Source organism: Acomys minous (genome assembly GCF_964271855.1).
Source record: "Acomys minous genome assembly, chromosome: 5".
In the NCBI taxonomy this organism is placed as follows: Eukaryota; Metazoa; Chordata; class Mammalia; order Rodentia; family Muridae; genus Acomys; species Acomys minous.
In genome coordinates this window covers 39,194,688-39,212,360 of record NC_140494.1, presented here as the reverse complement: position 1 = coordinate 39,212,360, position 17,673 = coordinate 39,194,688, and the positions used below count along the sequence as shown (strand labels likewise).

General features: G+C 40.1%; 1 protein-coding gene across 6 annotated transcripts in view; it reads left to right on the top strand.

The window, feature by feature from the left end:
• The window catches only part of SEMA5A (semaphorin 5A), a 442,105-nt gene that overhangs the window by 148,976 nt on the left and 275,456 nt on the right, over positions 1 to 17,673 (top strand). For all 6 annotated transcript variants that reach the window (XM_084782844.1, XM_084782839.1, XM_084782840.1 and 3 more), the window contains one exon: positions 14,015 to 14,212. In XM_084782844.1, coding sequence (XP_084638970.1) covers positions 14,089 to 14,212 — 124 coding nt within the window. In that variant the 5' untranslated portion in view covers positions 14,015 to 14,088. The remainder of the gene's footprint in view (positions 1 to 14,014; positions 14,213 to 17,673) is intronic.

Below are 17,673 nucleotides of genomic sequence, written 5' to 3'. Positions count from 1 at the left end.
AAGGAAGATCTTGGGTGTATGCGTGCATGTGTGTGGCTGGCCTATGGTGAGTGAGGGATCTGGAAAAGAGAGATGCAGGGACGCTTGGACTGGCTACAGAAAACGGCTTTTGTTAGGGCCAATGGTTTTCACATTTCAGAGTTTCTATGGGGGAACTACTGAAAGATTTTAAGCGGCTGTGATTACTTTATCAAACTCCTTTGCACTTTTTTTCTGGCTGTAGCAGCAAAACCAAAAATCATCTGGGTCAGGAGTGCAGAGCACAAGGATCAATTAAAAGGCTTCGGCAAACCCAGGAGAGAGTGAAGTGAGAGGACAGGGCTAGCGTGCGACTGTGGCAACAGATCAGAGCATAGGGTGTGGCTTGATGCCTATTTGGAGCAGTAATGACAGCGTTTACTCAAGCTTTAGCATATTAGTGGGCATATTAGAATAATAAAAATATGACGCCAGCTCTGAAGACAGAGACTTGGGCCGAAAACCGAACTAACGGGGTGGTGATATCAGTGCCTGTTTGGACGAGTTTAAAGCCATTTCCTTGTCTTAAGTAAGTACAAGCGAAGAAGTGGGTAGGCTTCTTTCAGGCATAGGCTGCCAGATGGTGGATGGTAGCAGAAAACTGAGGTGTCCTTTGCAGAATCCTGCAAGGGTGGGAACTCTGGCAAGGTTTACCCTAGGCTAAAGCTTGGTCAATGAGGTCTCTGGCTCCAAGATCAGTGAATGAGCCTGTGGCTACTCTGCCAAGTGCCGTTCCCAGGGACACACATACTCATTGTGGGAATGAGGACCAACACCTTCAGGACAGCAGCTTGGCAGGAGACAGACTTCCTCGTACCTCACTGCCTCGCATCTCCATGTTTGGAAAATAAGAAAGGGTGACAGTGTACGTGCTATAAGATTATTTACAGAAAATACATGTATAAATTCCATCTATAAGCTAATTGGCAATTTTATACAGATCATTATTCAGTAGCTACTACCATCTTTAACTTTGATTAAGATCTCATTAATTTTCATTATATGATGTGTGTTTTATTCTTTTTTGTGCATACTTGACACAGACTTATTAATGCTACTGCGGTCTGATTTAGTTCTGACAGACAGGACTGTAACAAAGTCAAGTAAGCAATGTATTTACTCTCTATGTCTGGTACCAGGTCCTTCCTAGGTAAAAATCTGAAAACACCAAGCACGAGGACTTTTCACTGAACAGTCTATTTTTTTCCTAAATGCATTAGTGATCTGTTTTTATCTGATAAACTTTCATGACGTTCATATTTCAACCTAGAATAATTACTCTAATAAAATTGCTCGGCCCTGAATGGTAATGTCCCCTCTTTGTTCTTGTTGCTTCCTGTGATTCTGGTGAGTGACGAGAACTGGAATGAGTTCTGTAGACCCCAAGGGCTTGTGTGCGTGGCCAGCGCTCCCTTCTGTTCTCACAGTCCCAGGCCCCCGAGAACTCCTCTTTTCAGCGCATCTGCCTGTATAATCCCTTCATCCCTTTGACCATTAACTGGAAAATTATGACATTTTGAAAGGACATTTCTCAAAACCATGGGAATTCATGTATTTGGACCAGATGTTAAGAGAATTTTAATAGGGGATAAAACATCTGTGACAACGAATGGCAGAGTCATGGAAGAAAGGGAAGCATGCACAGCATTTTAATGGAAGCATGTGCATCCCAAGAATGGTAGTGTGCATACATCCGCTAACTCTGCTCTCAGATGCTAAATGCCTACTCAGTACAGCCCAGAAGCTGAGACTTCACGGCCTTGCTTTAGAATGAGGCCGGGAGCAGTAATTGTAGTTTAAGATGAAAAAGTCTATAGCAAACATAAGAGCTACTGCATTAATGTGTGTTGGGGGGTTATTAAAAAATGGCTACATAGATGCTTAAGGATCAGGGATAGAGGAAGCAATCCCAACAGAATGAGAAGAAATTTGAGGCAAGAAGCAGAGCGGCCTGACTAGGGCTTTGGAAAGATGAAAGAATAGGAATGGTGACCGAGTTCTCGGATGGTGAGTTGGACACCTACCTGAACACGCGTGTTCTTGTCTGTCATAGATAGCAGGCGTGACGGAGTCAGTCAGTAAAGACAGGGCAGAAGGCCCCTAGTAGCTCAGGCTCTGCTGGTGCACTTATTTGAAGATGCCTCCTTTTGTTTATAGGTCTACCTTGTACAGAGTGGGGATTATATTTGGGTTGGTAGTTATTAAGCCTGTGTAAAGCCACCCATATTTGAAGAGGCACATCAGAAGAGCATCCTGATTGAGTAAGAAAAACCAACATACCGAAAGGTGAGTGTGCACCTTCATTTGCAGCAAGGCTGAGAAGTTCCAGGTACAGCAGGGAGAGTGGGAGATGATGGTGCTATGGATCCTAGGAAAGGTAAGGTTTTAGGCAATATGCCACAGCATCGGTCACATCAGCAGAATCAGGGTTTTTTTTTCCTCCCAGACATGTCAGTCTGCACTTGCATGTTATCATAAAGAACACACATAATAACTGTCACAAGAAGGTGCTGTCTCTAATGGCCTGTGAGAGTCACTTACAACTTGACTACTCTACTGTGCCTTCTGTGTCTCTTGCCTTAGGAAACGAATCCATGTAAGTCCTTTAGAAATTGATCATATGGTTATGTTGACTGAAGGCTCTATTATTTAAGTATTTTTTTTTCCTAGAAAGTGCTCTTGGTTTAGCAAGAAGAAGTAGAATGAATCAACTTTCACTTAGTTTTAAAACCTGCTGACAGATAAAATTAATATTGTCTTTGAGCGAATAATAATTTTATCTAATGGACTTCATTTATTTTTATCGTTCCTCCGGGCCATCTAGAGCTAAACAGGGGAAGAAGGCAAAGGCATAATAGCAATTCCATTTGAGGAGAGGTATAAAATAAGGTCACTAGAGCTGAACTATTGTTGAAATGTATAAAATAGTTTAATGTTTGCTTTTTCCCATTTTATACCACGAGGTCATTTTATACAGCCATAAAATTCCTTCTCATCGGAGTTCAGATATGGTGGCACTCTCTAGATAATGGTCAGCTCTGGTTCAGTCACTGAGGGTGTCAGCTTGTTGTCTTTCTCTGGGTCGATCTGATAAGTGTTTTTGTTAATATACTCTTAAAATCATTTCACTAATCATGCATGGTTAAATTGCTTTCAGCTGAATCTTGACAGTTAGGGTGCATGGATTAAAATAGTACAAAGGTGTTTGTTTGTTTGTTTGTTTAATGTATATAAAAATAGAAGATTTGAAGTGTTGTAGCTATTCCGATTTTCTCTTTACATTCAATTAAGGACACGGAGTCTTTAATCTCAATGTATTTCTCTAATAATATTGTCCCGTCATGATTTCAAAAGTGTGTTAGGACATCTAGGCTTGAACACTGTGTTAACTTAGTGTTATGGTTTTGCTAACTCTTTATTTAATTCCATTTTCTGCCAAGCACATTGAATATTGATACTGCAGCAGAGAGAAAGCAAGGGCTCACTCTATACCTTCCTTCCTGGGCTGAGCATGAAAGACTTTGAGTTTCCTGGATCATTTCTTCCCTCTGTCCTGAACTTTCATTTCAATCCCGTCAAAAAACAAAAAACAAACAAACAAACAAAAAAATCCAAACCCATAGCTTCTGTCTTTGTTTCCATTCAAAGGAATCCTTCCTTGACAGATCTTGTTTTGAGCTTTTGTTTCATACTTGCCAATGTGTACACAAATAATCTGTGCTTAAAAAAATGAGTATTAAACCTAAGAAATAAATTTTTACCTGTTTTACAACCATAAACCCTGCCTAGGAGTCCTGAGATACTGTCCTTTCTGCGCTCAACCCAGCCTTGGAGGGCAGCACGATCTTTTACTACGGCTGCCTGGATTAACAATACCCTGGGAGTATCTCTCCTCTCTGGACCTATGGTTCACCAACTAGTATTTGCTTTGCAGGCATGACTGAAGTGACGCAGTCCACCTAATCTCTTGGTTATAAGTGGGTGCCTTTATAGACTCAAACAGAAAGGCCAACTTAATCATCGCAAAACCAGGAAGGTACAGAACCCATTTTGATGTGTTTTGCCGCTCACATTTAACTTCACATATATAATGGAGTGTGTTGTGGCTTTGCTTTGTCAGCTGCAAATGGAGTGGTTAGCCAGATGATTTTGAAATATCCTTTGACTTCCCAGCTTCTGGGGGTGACTGATTCATTGCCTCATGTGGACCAAGGGGCTAAGCCGACTCGCACTGTGACTCTATCTGTGGCAAGAGATGGCTGAATCACAGCTTCTTACTAAAGATTAGCTCTGTTTCTTTGGACTTGTTCATGCAACCCACTCAATATGCAGGAGCTCATGAACTTGGCACCCAGACTGAGTTCAAAACATAGCTTGTGAGAAGAAGAAGTTCAAATGTAGACACGTAACTGTTATGAGACTATGCAGATAAATCTTTGATGAAAAGGTGATTAAGTATCCGGTACTGAAGTTGTTATGACGGGTTCTAGGCAGGAGCTGTCAGGCTGGCTGGAGTGGGTAGTTGCTGTGTATGGAAATAGAAAATGGTTTCTTCCTTGACTTATGGATAACTTGAGCTGAGATGAGCATCATGGCACCAGCAACACACAAACGAGTATGCAACATATTCTGTAAGTTACTCCAGTGTGGCTGAAAGCCGTGGGCCTTTTCAGGGTGCATAGTTGAGATGCAGTTTACAGGGACTGGGTTATTGGTAAAAGGTGCAGAATATGTTTGAAGAGTTCAAAAAAGCAGGAGAGGAATTAAGAGGGTTTGCGATAGGGCAGCCTCTTCCCATGACAGCCATTGCAAGCTGGAAGAGTTCCCTTGTCTGGCTGTGACACAGGTGTGGAGCATGGGCTGAGAGGCAGGTTTGGATGGTGCATGACGGGCAGTTCACCCAGTGACCTTGAACAGTGCCAAGGGATGGAACGGCTGTTTGAAATATGGCCACCTCTGCAGTGCTCTCTGTCCCTGTCTATAAATCTGCCTATTTGCACTTCTGAGGTGACATGATCTGTAGCTTGCTGTTAGGTGGCATAGGTGCAGCCAGAACTTTGCTCATCAGCTTTGGCTAGCTGCCAGCAGGACTGCTGTTTTGGGGGCAAGCTTGGGGCCTGGCTCTGAGTCTCCTCTGAGGCCATCTTTCTGGGTTAGCTCTTGACTTGTTTGCCCTCCCACCGGGGTGATTATAGATGCCTTGGGTAAAGCATGTGGCAAGGAGGGCTTTATGTCTCTGAATTGTGCCAGAAGATCTGCCTATATCTAATTTTACAATACGGCTTAGAAGCCACTCAGCCTCCTCTGAAAGGACGCGCATTTAGCTTGCGTTGGATCTGTTTTTATTAATAACTGGTTAGATTCTGCTCCCTCGGGAAAGCTCCCCCATGCAAGCATTCATTCTTTTGATTTCTTTTTGATCTGACAGCATTTTTATTTTCTAAAAGGAACAGTTATTTTCTGTCCCCCACGTCTATTCAGCTGCAGTGTGGGTGAGATCTGGAAATGTTATTTATCGCACAAACACTTCTATACAGAGTTGTGCTTATTTAGATCCAGCTTATAGAGCAATCCTCCCACATGAGGAAGCCAAAGGAAAGCTTCGGGGATTTTTGAAGTAAATTCTCCAAAATGAGTAGATGTCACAATCCGTATTTGCCTTCTGTAATACATCGTCATAACAACAAAGACATTTTTTATTAACTTGCGTGATATATATTTAATTTTCTGAGGTTGATTGGATGGTATAAGAAAATCTTTTAGTGACATTGATTCTTTAAAAAGACTTTCAAAATAAAGTTCTCAAAATGCAGCAAATAGTTATAATTAGCCTGGCTTTCGATATTACTGACAACATACTGAAGTGATTCAATATACACTCATTTGGGATATATATGTATGTATGTGTGTGTGTGTGTGTGTGTGTGTGTGTATATATATATATATATATATATATATATATATATATATATATATATATATATATTAATGATAGCTTGAGTTCTAAGGAGAGAGTGGTTTTGACAAATTTAAATGAGGAGTTATCAGCAAGGACAATTTGGCAATTCTTGGAAGTGGTTTTGGTTGGCAAAGATGGGTAGAGGCGTGGGATGTTGGCTAATGCACCTAGCAGCCCTGGACCAAGAGTCACCTTGCGGCTGTGTCCGAAGAGCCAATACTGAGCAGCCTGCAGTAGTTAGGACTCCAATCTCTGAGTTAAGACATCCTGTGCCGCCTTAGGAGGTAGCATTTCTGCCATTAAGAAGGAAGACCTACATACTACTCAAAGCTGATCCTACTCAGTACGAAATCTCAGAGGAGTGGCCTTCTGTTGTGAATGCTCAGAAAATACAATATTCTCCATGAAGACTGTGAATGTCTTCGTCACTTTACCACAGTGACAATGTGTAGCAATTTATTCTAGGTAAAAGAAGGCGACCTATATTCTGAAAATTAAACCCCGCTGTTGAATTGTGCCTTGGGAGGTTTCCCATAGAAAGCAGGTGATCTCATCATGTCACCCCAGAGGCCACCCATTTTCCTTTCAGCTGTGTTTTCATTGCCATGGTGATTCCCTCATGTCCCAAGTCCTTAACTGTATGTGGCCACTTGAGCTGCTGCCCTCCTCCTTTCATCCAGGAGACAAAGATTTTTAAGGCTTAGATGAACACATCATGATGCTGGTAGGTGTGGTAGATAGTCATACCCTGCTTCACTTGATGTAGCTTGGATAATGACTATCCCCAAGGCCCATGAGTAAAAGGCTTGGCCTGTGGCAGTAGTGGAGTATGGCAGAACCCTCGGAGATGAGACCTACTAGAAGGCAGTACAATGCTGGTATATGTCCTCTCATGGGCTATCAGTCCCTGGATTGTTGAAAGCTCTTTGTCTTGGCTGCCGTGGAGTCAGAGGTCCCCTCTGTTACCAGCTCACACTCTGAGGTATCCTGCTGTGACAGAATGAAAGCAGTAGAGCTCAGTGATCAGACTTGAAACCACTGAAAACATGAGCCAAAATATTCTTTGCTTTCGTGTGGATTATCTCAGATAGTCTGCCAAAATAACAGGCAGTTGACTAACCTAAGGGTTAATTGTATTCCCTGTTGGCTTAAGCCTGGCCGACTGACCAGCTGTATGTAGTCCTAGCACCTCATGGAGTTGAGCTCCCTTTTGGATGTAACCATAGGGCAGTACTGTGTGGAGTGTGGTCTGTGAGAGTTCAATGGAGAGAGTGTTTAGGTGTCAGGCATGGATCCAAATGTTGGCATCACACCTACCATGGGGCTACAATGGACTGAGGGTTGTTACCACATGCGTCTGTTCTTGTTCTATATTACTGTTAGCTTGTGTTTGCTTTCATATAGAGCTGAGACATCTTTACACCCCTGACAGGACAGCCAACCTGGATACTCCACACATCCTTGGTCTTAACAGAACTAAGCCATAGCTAACTCATCTTTTTTTTTTTAAATGTCTTCCTCTCTTTCTATTTCTCCCAGTTCCTCTCCACTTCACATCCCATCCAGATCTACCTGCTGTCTATCTCGGGTTAGAAAACAAGCATGCCTGTAGGGGATAATAATAAAGTACAATAAGATAGAAAATAAAATCAAAATAGGAAAAAAACCATCAGAAGGAAAAGAGCCCAAGATAAAGCACAAGAAATTGATATAAATGCATAGACGCACTGCTTTGTACATCCAGAAATCTGTTAAAAAACCCGAAGACATCATATATATCCAAAACCTGTACGGTATATAAATAAATAAATAAACAAATAAGTAAATAAATGTGAAAATGAAAATTAAAAGTTTTTTTAAAGCACTAGCACCACATTATGAGGCAATACACCTCATTAAAGATGTCTTTAAATTCCTTTTTTTTTTTTTAAATTTGGCTATCTACTATTGAGCATGCAACATACCTTTAAGAATAGTTTGATTTAGAGTGGTCACCTAAGTAGTGTTGGATGTGGATTACAGAATTTCATAGAGTGGGCCTTATTTCAAGTCAGATATTGGTTGATTAGTTCTTCAAGCTTTGTGTCGCTGTTGTACTAACATGTTTTGTATCTAGGAGACCATTGTAAATTGAAGGGTTTGTAGCTAGCTGGGTTGATGTTTATGTTCATTCTCCTTTAATAGGGAGTAGATTATTTCCTGGTCCCAAGTACACTAGCCTGCAGGGGTGAAGGCTCTAGGTAGGCACCAGCTTGACTTATCTGTGTTCAGTGACTTGTGTTGTGTTATTTTCAGAAGTAGAGTTTTGCTACCAGTTTGTGGAGAGCAACTTAAAGCCTTGACAATTGCTTGGTTTGTTTGGAAGTTGCCATGAGACCCCTCTGTGCAACAGCTCTTATATGTAACCCATTCTCATCACTGAAGATTCATTTGGTGATGAGATAAGTTCATTTGAGGCTGTGTCTCCAATGTTTGATCATTTCATTTAGATTTCATTCCTTCCTATCATCTATTTATGTATCTATCTATGTATTTATGTGTCTATGTTTGTATGTATGTATGTATGTATGTATGTATGTATCTATCTATCTATCTATCTATCTATCTATCTATCTATCTATCTATCTAAATATCTATCTATGTATCTATGTATCTATGTATGTATCTATCTAAATATGTATGTATGTATGTATCTAAATATGTATATATGTATGTATGTATGTATGTATGTATCTATCTATCTAAATATCTATCTATGTATCTATTATCTATCATCATCTATGAAGCTTCTACTGCATTAGGTTTCCATATGCCCCCTCAAGTGGTCCTTAATTTTAGCTGTCCCTCCCTCCCTTGTTCCCCTCCTCCTCCTCCTCTCATATCCCCTTTTGACATTCTCCTTCCAGTCCATACTTCTGGTCCTTCAGTCATTATTCTATTTCTTCTTCCTAAGGAGATGCTCCCTTCTTTTGAGTTACTTACTTTATATCTAACTTCTGAGATTTTATAGATCATAGCTTGCTTATCATTGGCTTAACAGCTAACATTCAATCTAAGAAAAAAACATATCATGTTTGTCTTTATGAGTCTGATTACCTCACTCAGGATGACTTTTCCTAGTTAAATCAACTTATCTATGAATTTCATTTTCTGAAGGTGGAGTAATATTCCATTGTGTAAATGTACTACATTTTAAAAATCTATCCATTTGCAGACATCTAGGTTGTTTCTCTCCATTTTCTGGCTATTATGAAAATAGCAATAATGAACATAGTTGAGTAAGTGTCTCTGAGGTAGGATGAAGCATCCTTTGGCTGTATGCCCAAGAGTGGTATAGATAGATCTTGAGAAAGATTGATTCCTATCTTTCCGAGGAACTGCCACACGATTTCAACAGTGTGTCTTGCATGAGTTTCTATTCCCTCCAGCAATGGAAGAATGTTCTCATTATGCCACATTCTTCCTTCATGAGCTGTCACTTATTTTATGATCTTGGCTATTCTGACCAGTGTATGATGAAGTCTCCAGGTAGTTTAGATTTGCATTTTCCTGATGACTAAAGATGAACCTTTCATTAAATATTTCTCAGCCATTTGAGTTTCCTCATTCGAAAAATCACTCTTCAGGTCTGCACCCCAATTGAAAATTGGATTGTTTGTTTTCTTGGTGTGTAGATTTTTTAAAAAAATTCTTTATGTATTTGAGTATTAGTTCTCTATCTATGTTTATCTGGTAAAAGAAATCTTTTCCTGTTCTGTGGATTGCTGCTTTGCCAAACAGTGATGTCTTTTGCTGTGCAGATGCTTTTCACTTTCATGAGGTCCAATTTATTAATTGTTGATCTCTATTCCTGTGCTAATAATGGTGTTCTGCTCAGAAAGTCTCCTGTGCCAGTGAGTTCAAGGGTCTTTCCCACTTTAAGTTGCATCAGGTTCAGTGATTCTGCTCTTTTGTTGAAGACTTTGACCCATTTATAGTTGAATTTTTTTCCAGGGTAATACACTTATATCTATTTGGATTTTTATTGGCAGCCATTCAGTGTGACCCACATCATTTGTTGACAATGCTGTCTTTTTTTTTCCAGTGTGTATTTCTGGTTTCTCTATAAAAAACTTGGTGGTGTAGGTGTGTGGATTTATGTCTTGGTCTTCAGTTTGATTCCATTGATCAACATGTCTGTTTTTGTTCCAATATTTGCTGTTTTTATCACTATAGCTTAAAATTGCCCTTTCAACATCTGTAAAAAATTATGCTGGGATTTTGAAAGGGATTGCATTGTAGATTGCTTTTGGTAGGATGGCAAGTTTTACTGTGTTACCTCTGTTAATCCATAAGCATGGGAGATCTTTCCATCTTCAGATATCTTCTTCAATTTCTTTCTTCAATGCCTTAAAATTTTTATCATATAACAAGTCTTCCACTTGCTTGGTTAAAGTTATCTGAAGATATTTTATATTTTGGGGGCTACTGATAAGGTGCCTTATTCATCATTCCTTTTTCAGTTCATTTGTCACTTGTATATAGGAAGACTAATGATTTTTGTGAAGAAACTTGTATCCTGATACTTTGCTGAAAGTATTTTTTAGTGGTATGAAGTTTTGTGGTGGAATTTTTAGGGTCACTTATATATACTATCATATCATCTGCAAATAAATATACTTTGACTCTTCTGTTCCAGTTTTATCCCCTTGGTCTCTTTCAGTTGTCTTCTTGGTCTTGCTAAGACTTCAAGTACTGTAGAGAGTGGACATTGTAGTTGACCCTAAGACAAGATACACTGAGCCTAATACAAGAGAAAGAGGGGACTAGCCTTGACCTCATGAACACAGAGATGTCTTGTTACTGATTTTAGTAAATTCTCCTTAGTTTCTTTCCATTTAAGTTTTTGTTGACTGTGGGCTTGTTGTAAACTCCCTTTATTTTGTCAAGGTATATTCCTTGTATCTCTAATATCTCCAGGACTTTTATCACGAATATTAGATTTTGTACAAGGATTTCCTGAATCTAATGAGATGATCATGTGGTTCTTGTGTTTCAGTTTATGTATAGAATGATTTACATTTATTTATTTATGTATGTTGAACCAAATCCCTGCATCTCTGAAATGAAGCCTATTTGATAATGATGGATGATCTTTTTTTTAATGTGTTCTTGGATTCAATTTGCAAGTATTTTATTCAGTACTTTTGCATATATGTTCATAAGGGAAATTGGTTTGTAACTCTCTTTATTTAATCTTTATGTCATTTAGATATCTGACTATGGCCTCATTAACTGAATTGGGCAATATTCCTTCTGTTTCCATTTTGTTAAATAATTTGAGGAGTATTGGCATTAACTCTTCTTTGAAAGTCTGACAAAATTCTGTACTAAAATCATCTTGCCCTGGGCTTTTATTGGTAGAGAGATTAATCACTGCTTATATTTCACTTCTGGTTATAGGTCTGTTTAAATTAATAATCTGATCTCAATTTAACTTTGACAAGTGGCATATCTCAGGAAAATTATCCATTTCTTTTATATATTTTCAATTTGGTTTATAAACTATGGTGTTGTAACTCATTGGATTTGCTTGGTGTTTGTTATGTCCCCTGCTTTTATATCTAATTTTGCTGATTTGTGTCTCCTTTCTCTTTTTGTTAATTTAGTTAAGGATTTGTCAATCTTATTGATTATCTCAAAGAATCAACTCTTTGTTTCCCTGAACCCCATGTATTGTTTTTGTTTGTTTATTTCTATTTTATTGATTAAATTTCTGATTATTATTATTATTATTATTATTATTATTATTATTATGATCTACTCCTTTTAGGTGTGAATTCTTCTTTTTCTAGCTTTTCAGATGTGCTACAATGTTACCAGTATGAGATCGCCCCAAATTCCTTATGCAGGCACTTAGAGCTATGATCTAGTATGTGTTGTTTTAATTTTGATTTAATTCTAGAAACATTTCACTTTCTTTCTTGACCTACTTTTCATTCAGTAGTGAGCTGTTCAGTTTCATTGTGTGTGTAAACTTTCCATTGTCTCATTTATTGTTGAAATCCAACTTTAATCCATCGTGATAAGATGGGATCCAGGGTGTCATTTCTGTTTTCTTGTATCTGTTAAGACTTGCTTTGTGTAAGCGGGCAGCTTTGGAGAAAGTTTTTTGAGGTGTTGAGAAGAAAGTATATTCTTTTGTGTTTGAGCAAATTGTTCTGTAAATGTGTTACAGAGTATATTCAGTTAGCTCCAGCATTTCCCTGTTTAATTTTTGTCTGGTTGACCTGTCTATTGGCAAGAGTAGGGTATTGAAGTTTCCCATTTTCAGCTTGTGGGGGTCAGTATGAGCTGCAGCAGAGTTACTTTTATGAACTTGGATGCCCTTAGGCATGGCACATCAACGTTAATAATTTTAATGTCCTCTTGGTGGAATTTTCCTTTGAGTATGTAGTGTCTCCCCCTGATTAATTATTTTCAAAGTCTGTTTTATCAGATATTAAAATGGTGTCACTGGCTTTCTTCCTAGTTTCATCTATTTATCCTTTTGTATTCATTTACTTTGAGATGATGTCTATTCTTGGTGTTAAGGTGTGTTTTTTAGATACAGCAGAAAGATGAATCCTGTTTTCACATTTATTCTGCCTCTTTTTATTGGGAAATTGAGACCACAAATAATGAGAGTTATCAATAGGCAGTGTTTGTTGGTCCCTGTCACCGCTTCCTGGAGGGGCAGGGCCAAGTTGGGCTCCAGGGCCACTCTGAACCGCCATACTCATTAGCTGCCCTTTGCTTCTGCTTCGTGCTCTTGATTTACAAAGCCTAAAGCCACAGCTTCTCTTCTCAATAATTGGAGTAAATTTAAGTCAACTTATTCCCTCCTCTGTTATTCTCTCTGCAATTTCATGTCTAGACTGTTTTTTTTTTTTACTCTCATTAAATTACCTGGTTCCTGTACCAAGAACAGCCAAGCACTCCAGAACACATTTACTGCATCCTCTTATCTGTTTACCCACTCCCAGGTGTCTTCTTATCCTTGGCACTTGGTGTGAAAAACCCTTCCAGAAATCCTTATCTCTCAAAATCCTCTTTATCCTTCAATATTAAATTTAAATCTGACCTCTAGATGAGTGTATCCTTGATTCCTTTAGAAGGCAGGGGCATCCTCCCTTCATTTCCAATTTCAGAGTCTGCGTAATAATTATTTGTACAGATCTGCCTTATTTTAGAGTGTGTTTTGTTCATAATCCTGAAGGTGTCTCTGTTTCTAACCTCACCCTTTTAATCTACCTGGTAGTTATTCGATATATGTTCTGTTTGAAGCATACATGGCCACAGGTTTTGCAGATGGATCATTGATAAATTTAGAATCTTATTAGAATTATTGACAAGTACTGTGTGCCATAGTGCTAATCAGATTATTGGTAAAAGACAAAGGCTGTAGCCTTATTAAATAGTGTCTTATGGACGATAAAGAGTGACAAAGTTACTGCATATCAACTCAGATTGCTCAAACAGGCCAAGACAGACTTACAAGGAAAGTCCCAAGAATGATCACAGTGACTAATAACCATTACTTAACAGGGGTGTGACCTTGGAGAGCTTAACATTGTATTGTCTCAGATTTAATTCATCTACACATACACACACACACACACACACACACACACACACACACACACCGACCCATGTGCGTGCGCACGTACACGCACGCGTGCACACATCCATCCACACCACACACACACATCCACACTACACATACACATCTACTGTACATATCCACATATATACCCACCCCCACTTACAGCACATGCATCTCTACTATACAAATACACATACATACAGGCACACATATGCCCACACCCTTATACACACCTAGCCCTATATGCACCGCATGTACCTACCTGATACACATACCCATCTTCCCCAGAAAGTGGGGGATCCACACACTCTGATGCATCATCTCGTATCAAATGTCTACTGGTTTGTGTTTTCTAACATCCCTTGCCTAAACCTGAACTCATGTTCACTGGATCCCTCTTTTGTGTGTTGTAGGTACTTTCTACACATGAGGAGAAGGTGAGCTTCACAGAAAACCTGTTCCCAGAGTCAGAGACCCCTTGCCCACCATGAACGGAGCCTGCATCCTTGCATGGCTGCTCTCAAGCCTGGGAGTGTGGAGACTTGTCCGGCCTGAGATCCAGGATCCTGCCCAGTGCCAGAGAGCCGAGCACCCCATTGTCTCCTACAAAGGTAAGGAATAAGGCTATGTGTAATCACAAGGCTATCTGATGTAATGAGAAGGCTTGTGTAGTCACAAGACCACAGTGTAAATCAAATCCCATGTTCAGTGCAAGATAGTAAGAGGTGGATGTTGCTTTTTGTTCTGTGGCTTCGCCTGGGTAATTGTCTAGAATAAAGACAAAAGTGTGCAAGTTTCATGTCTTGAAGTAGTACTTCCTCATGGAGGATCCCAGGTGAGATTTCTATGGGTGGAAACTGTATTATGTCCCATTTATTCAGGTCAGCAGAAACCATGACATCCGCACTGCAGTAAACAGTAATAAGAGGAAAGAAAAAAAAATTCATGTTTGGCATTTCCTAACGAAGCCAGGGTCTTGTCCAGACGAGCCCCTGTCTTTATCTAGCATCATAGTGCAGTGGAATCCGTTGGTGCCTGAGATGTGCTTTCAGTGTGGGAGGGTCCCTTAATGGATGGGTACACTCACTTTTCTGTTCTCTGACAGAAGATATGGAAAGTCTTCATGGCCTGGACACTTGACAATTCACAGTGGGGAAAGAAAAACAAAACAAAAACCATGCCTCTGCCCTCAGCATGCCTCTAGTCTCAGCCCCAAAAAGACATTTCCTTTCGTTACCTCATTTCAGTAGCTTTTCACTAGCTTTCAAGCTTTGTACCTCAGATTTCGTATATAGATGTGAAATACAAACAATACTCTAAGGCCCGCATTTATCAATTTGTATCTGTCTCACACATGTCAAAATATTTTGAAGCAAATTCAGGATATCACATAGTTTTATCTATATTTCAATTTGTAGCTATTAATGAAAAGAACCTGATGGTATTATTGATACACCAGACATGGAAAAGCTCCCCAGTGAACATTTTCCTAAAACTGTGAAGTACATGGTCTCATGAGGATGTGAATTCTGTTGGGTCAAACAAGGATCTACCTGAAGTCAAAATAGTAGAGTTTTCTTGGATGGATTTTGAATGTCTTTACTGTTTTATGATGTTTTATTTTTTCATTTTCCATGAAAAAAAATTTTTTTTAAAGAAATGGAGTTACTCACCTAGTCTGGTTTCTCTTCACTGCATCTGGATTGTGTCATTTGAGTTTTCATGTGTCCCTTATAGCCCTGTAATTCTGAAGTGACATGTATCCTGATAAGGCTCTTGCTGTGGAGCAGTGTCCAGTGGGCGGTTGGCAGTTCTTTACAGACACTGGCTATTGGGAGAAAACCTCAGCTGTTCTGGTTTTACTGTATTTTCTTCATCTAATAGAAACTGCCTATAAAGCGGCTGTCCTCCCGGTCTCTGAACACCGCCACAGAACAGCTGGAAGAGGAGAGGAACAGCCAAGGCCTCCGCTACTACTGCAGCTTTTGTTGTGTTTTGTTTTTACTCTGGTAGCTGAGTTCCCTGACATCTAGTTCTTCATCCATTTGTCAGTCCAGGGGATCTGAGAAGCTGTGTGTTCTGTTCTTGGTTCTTATTCTTCTGATCAGCTTCATATCAATACAAGACTTTTAATATAATTGATTGACTTTAATTCATTGCTATTTTTTTTCTTTTTGTACTGGGATGTTAGAGAGACATGCTTTCAGCCCAGGAAAAAAAAAACTAGGGGTTCTGTTCTGAGCTCAGTGAGAATTTTCAGTCTCTTGGATCAAAGATACTCCTAGTTTCTGACCTACATCCTCATGTAGCTCTGGAAACTGTCCTTCCTGGTTGCTTGGAACATTAGCAGTTAGGGCTCTTTAGTGAGCAGCACTAATGAAATCATATATAAAAATAAACTCTATGAACTGAGAAGTCAAAGTCATCTCTAGGTTCGAGGGCCTTATTCTTACTTTCTGTTTCTTTCTCCCATTCACAGAATATTTGCACTTCTGCAGGGCAACACTCATTCCTTTTCCTTTTACACTATGCATGCTCCAACACCCAGTCACTACAGGGCATACCTAACCACTCAGTCATTACAGTGTGTGCCCCACCACTCCATCATTATAGTGTGTGCCCCACTCCATTATTACAGTGTGTGCCCACCACTCCATCATTACAGTGTGTGCCCACCACTCCATCATTACAGTGTGTGCCTACCACTGCATCATTACAGTGTGTGCCCACCACTCCATCATTACAGTGTGTGCCCACCACTCCATCATTACAGTGTGTGCCCACCACTCCATCATTACAGTGTGTGCCCACCACTCCATCATTACAGTGTGTGCCTACCACTGCATCATTACCGTGTGTGCCCACCACTCCATCATTACAGTGTGTGCCCACCACTCCATCATTACAATGTGAGCCCACCACTGCATCATTACAGTGTGTGCCCACCACTCCATCATTCCAGTGTGTGCCCACCACTCCATCATTCCAGTGTGTGCCCACCACTGCATCATTACAGTGTGTGCCCACCACTGCATCATTACAGTGTGTGCCCACCACTCCATCATTCCAGTGTGTGCCCACCACTGCATCATTACAGTGTGTGCCCACCACTGCATCATTACAGTGTGTGCCCACCACTCCATCATTACAGTGTGTGCCCACCACTCCATCATTACAGTGTGTGCCCACCACTCCATCATTACAGTGTGTGCCCACCACTCCATCATTACAGTGTGTGCCTACCACTGCATCATTACCGTGTGTGCCCACCACTCCATCATTACAGTGTGTGCCCACCACTCCATCATTACAGTGTGTGCCCACCACTGCATCATTACAGTGTGTGCCCACCACTCCATCATTACAGTGTGTGCCCACCACTGCATCATTACAGTGTGTGCCCACCACTCCATCATTACAGTGTGTGCCCACCACTCCATCATTACAGTGTGTGCCCACCACTCCATCATTACAATGTGAGCCCCCTGACTCCATCCTTACAGTGTGTGTCCCCACAACTCTGTCATTTCTATAGCAGCAGCTCCATGCAACCCTAGTTCCTGGGAGTCATTAAAACCCCTTTAAGATATTTTTCCTTCTTTTCTTTGGTCTTTAGAGTATGTAATTCATTGAGGAACTAAAGCCAACTTACCACCTTAGAGTCCTAAAAAAACATCTCATTCTGTATAGTTTTGCAGCAACCCTAAACTCAGTCTATTTCAGTTCCTATATTTTCTTTTGATTTTTCAGAGAATGAAAATAAAATATAAGGAATGAGAACTGTTCACAGAAATCTATCCTTTCTGTATGTTTTCTGCACTGGGTTCCCTCTCTACCTTTACATAAGGCTTACATGTCTGTGGGGTTTTGTTCTTTCATATGTCAAAGATGCACATATCCATATACATACAAATACAGTCGAAGCTGGTAATCATTCATAAAAGGTGGTGTGTATGCAACTTGGCACTATGTAGTAAGCCTGGCACCAGAGTGTATAATTTATCCCTGTGTTCTTACTGTGGTGCAGCTCTCTGCTGTGATGTGCTTCAGCCCTGGCAACAAGCCATGGCTG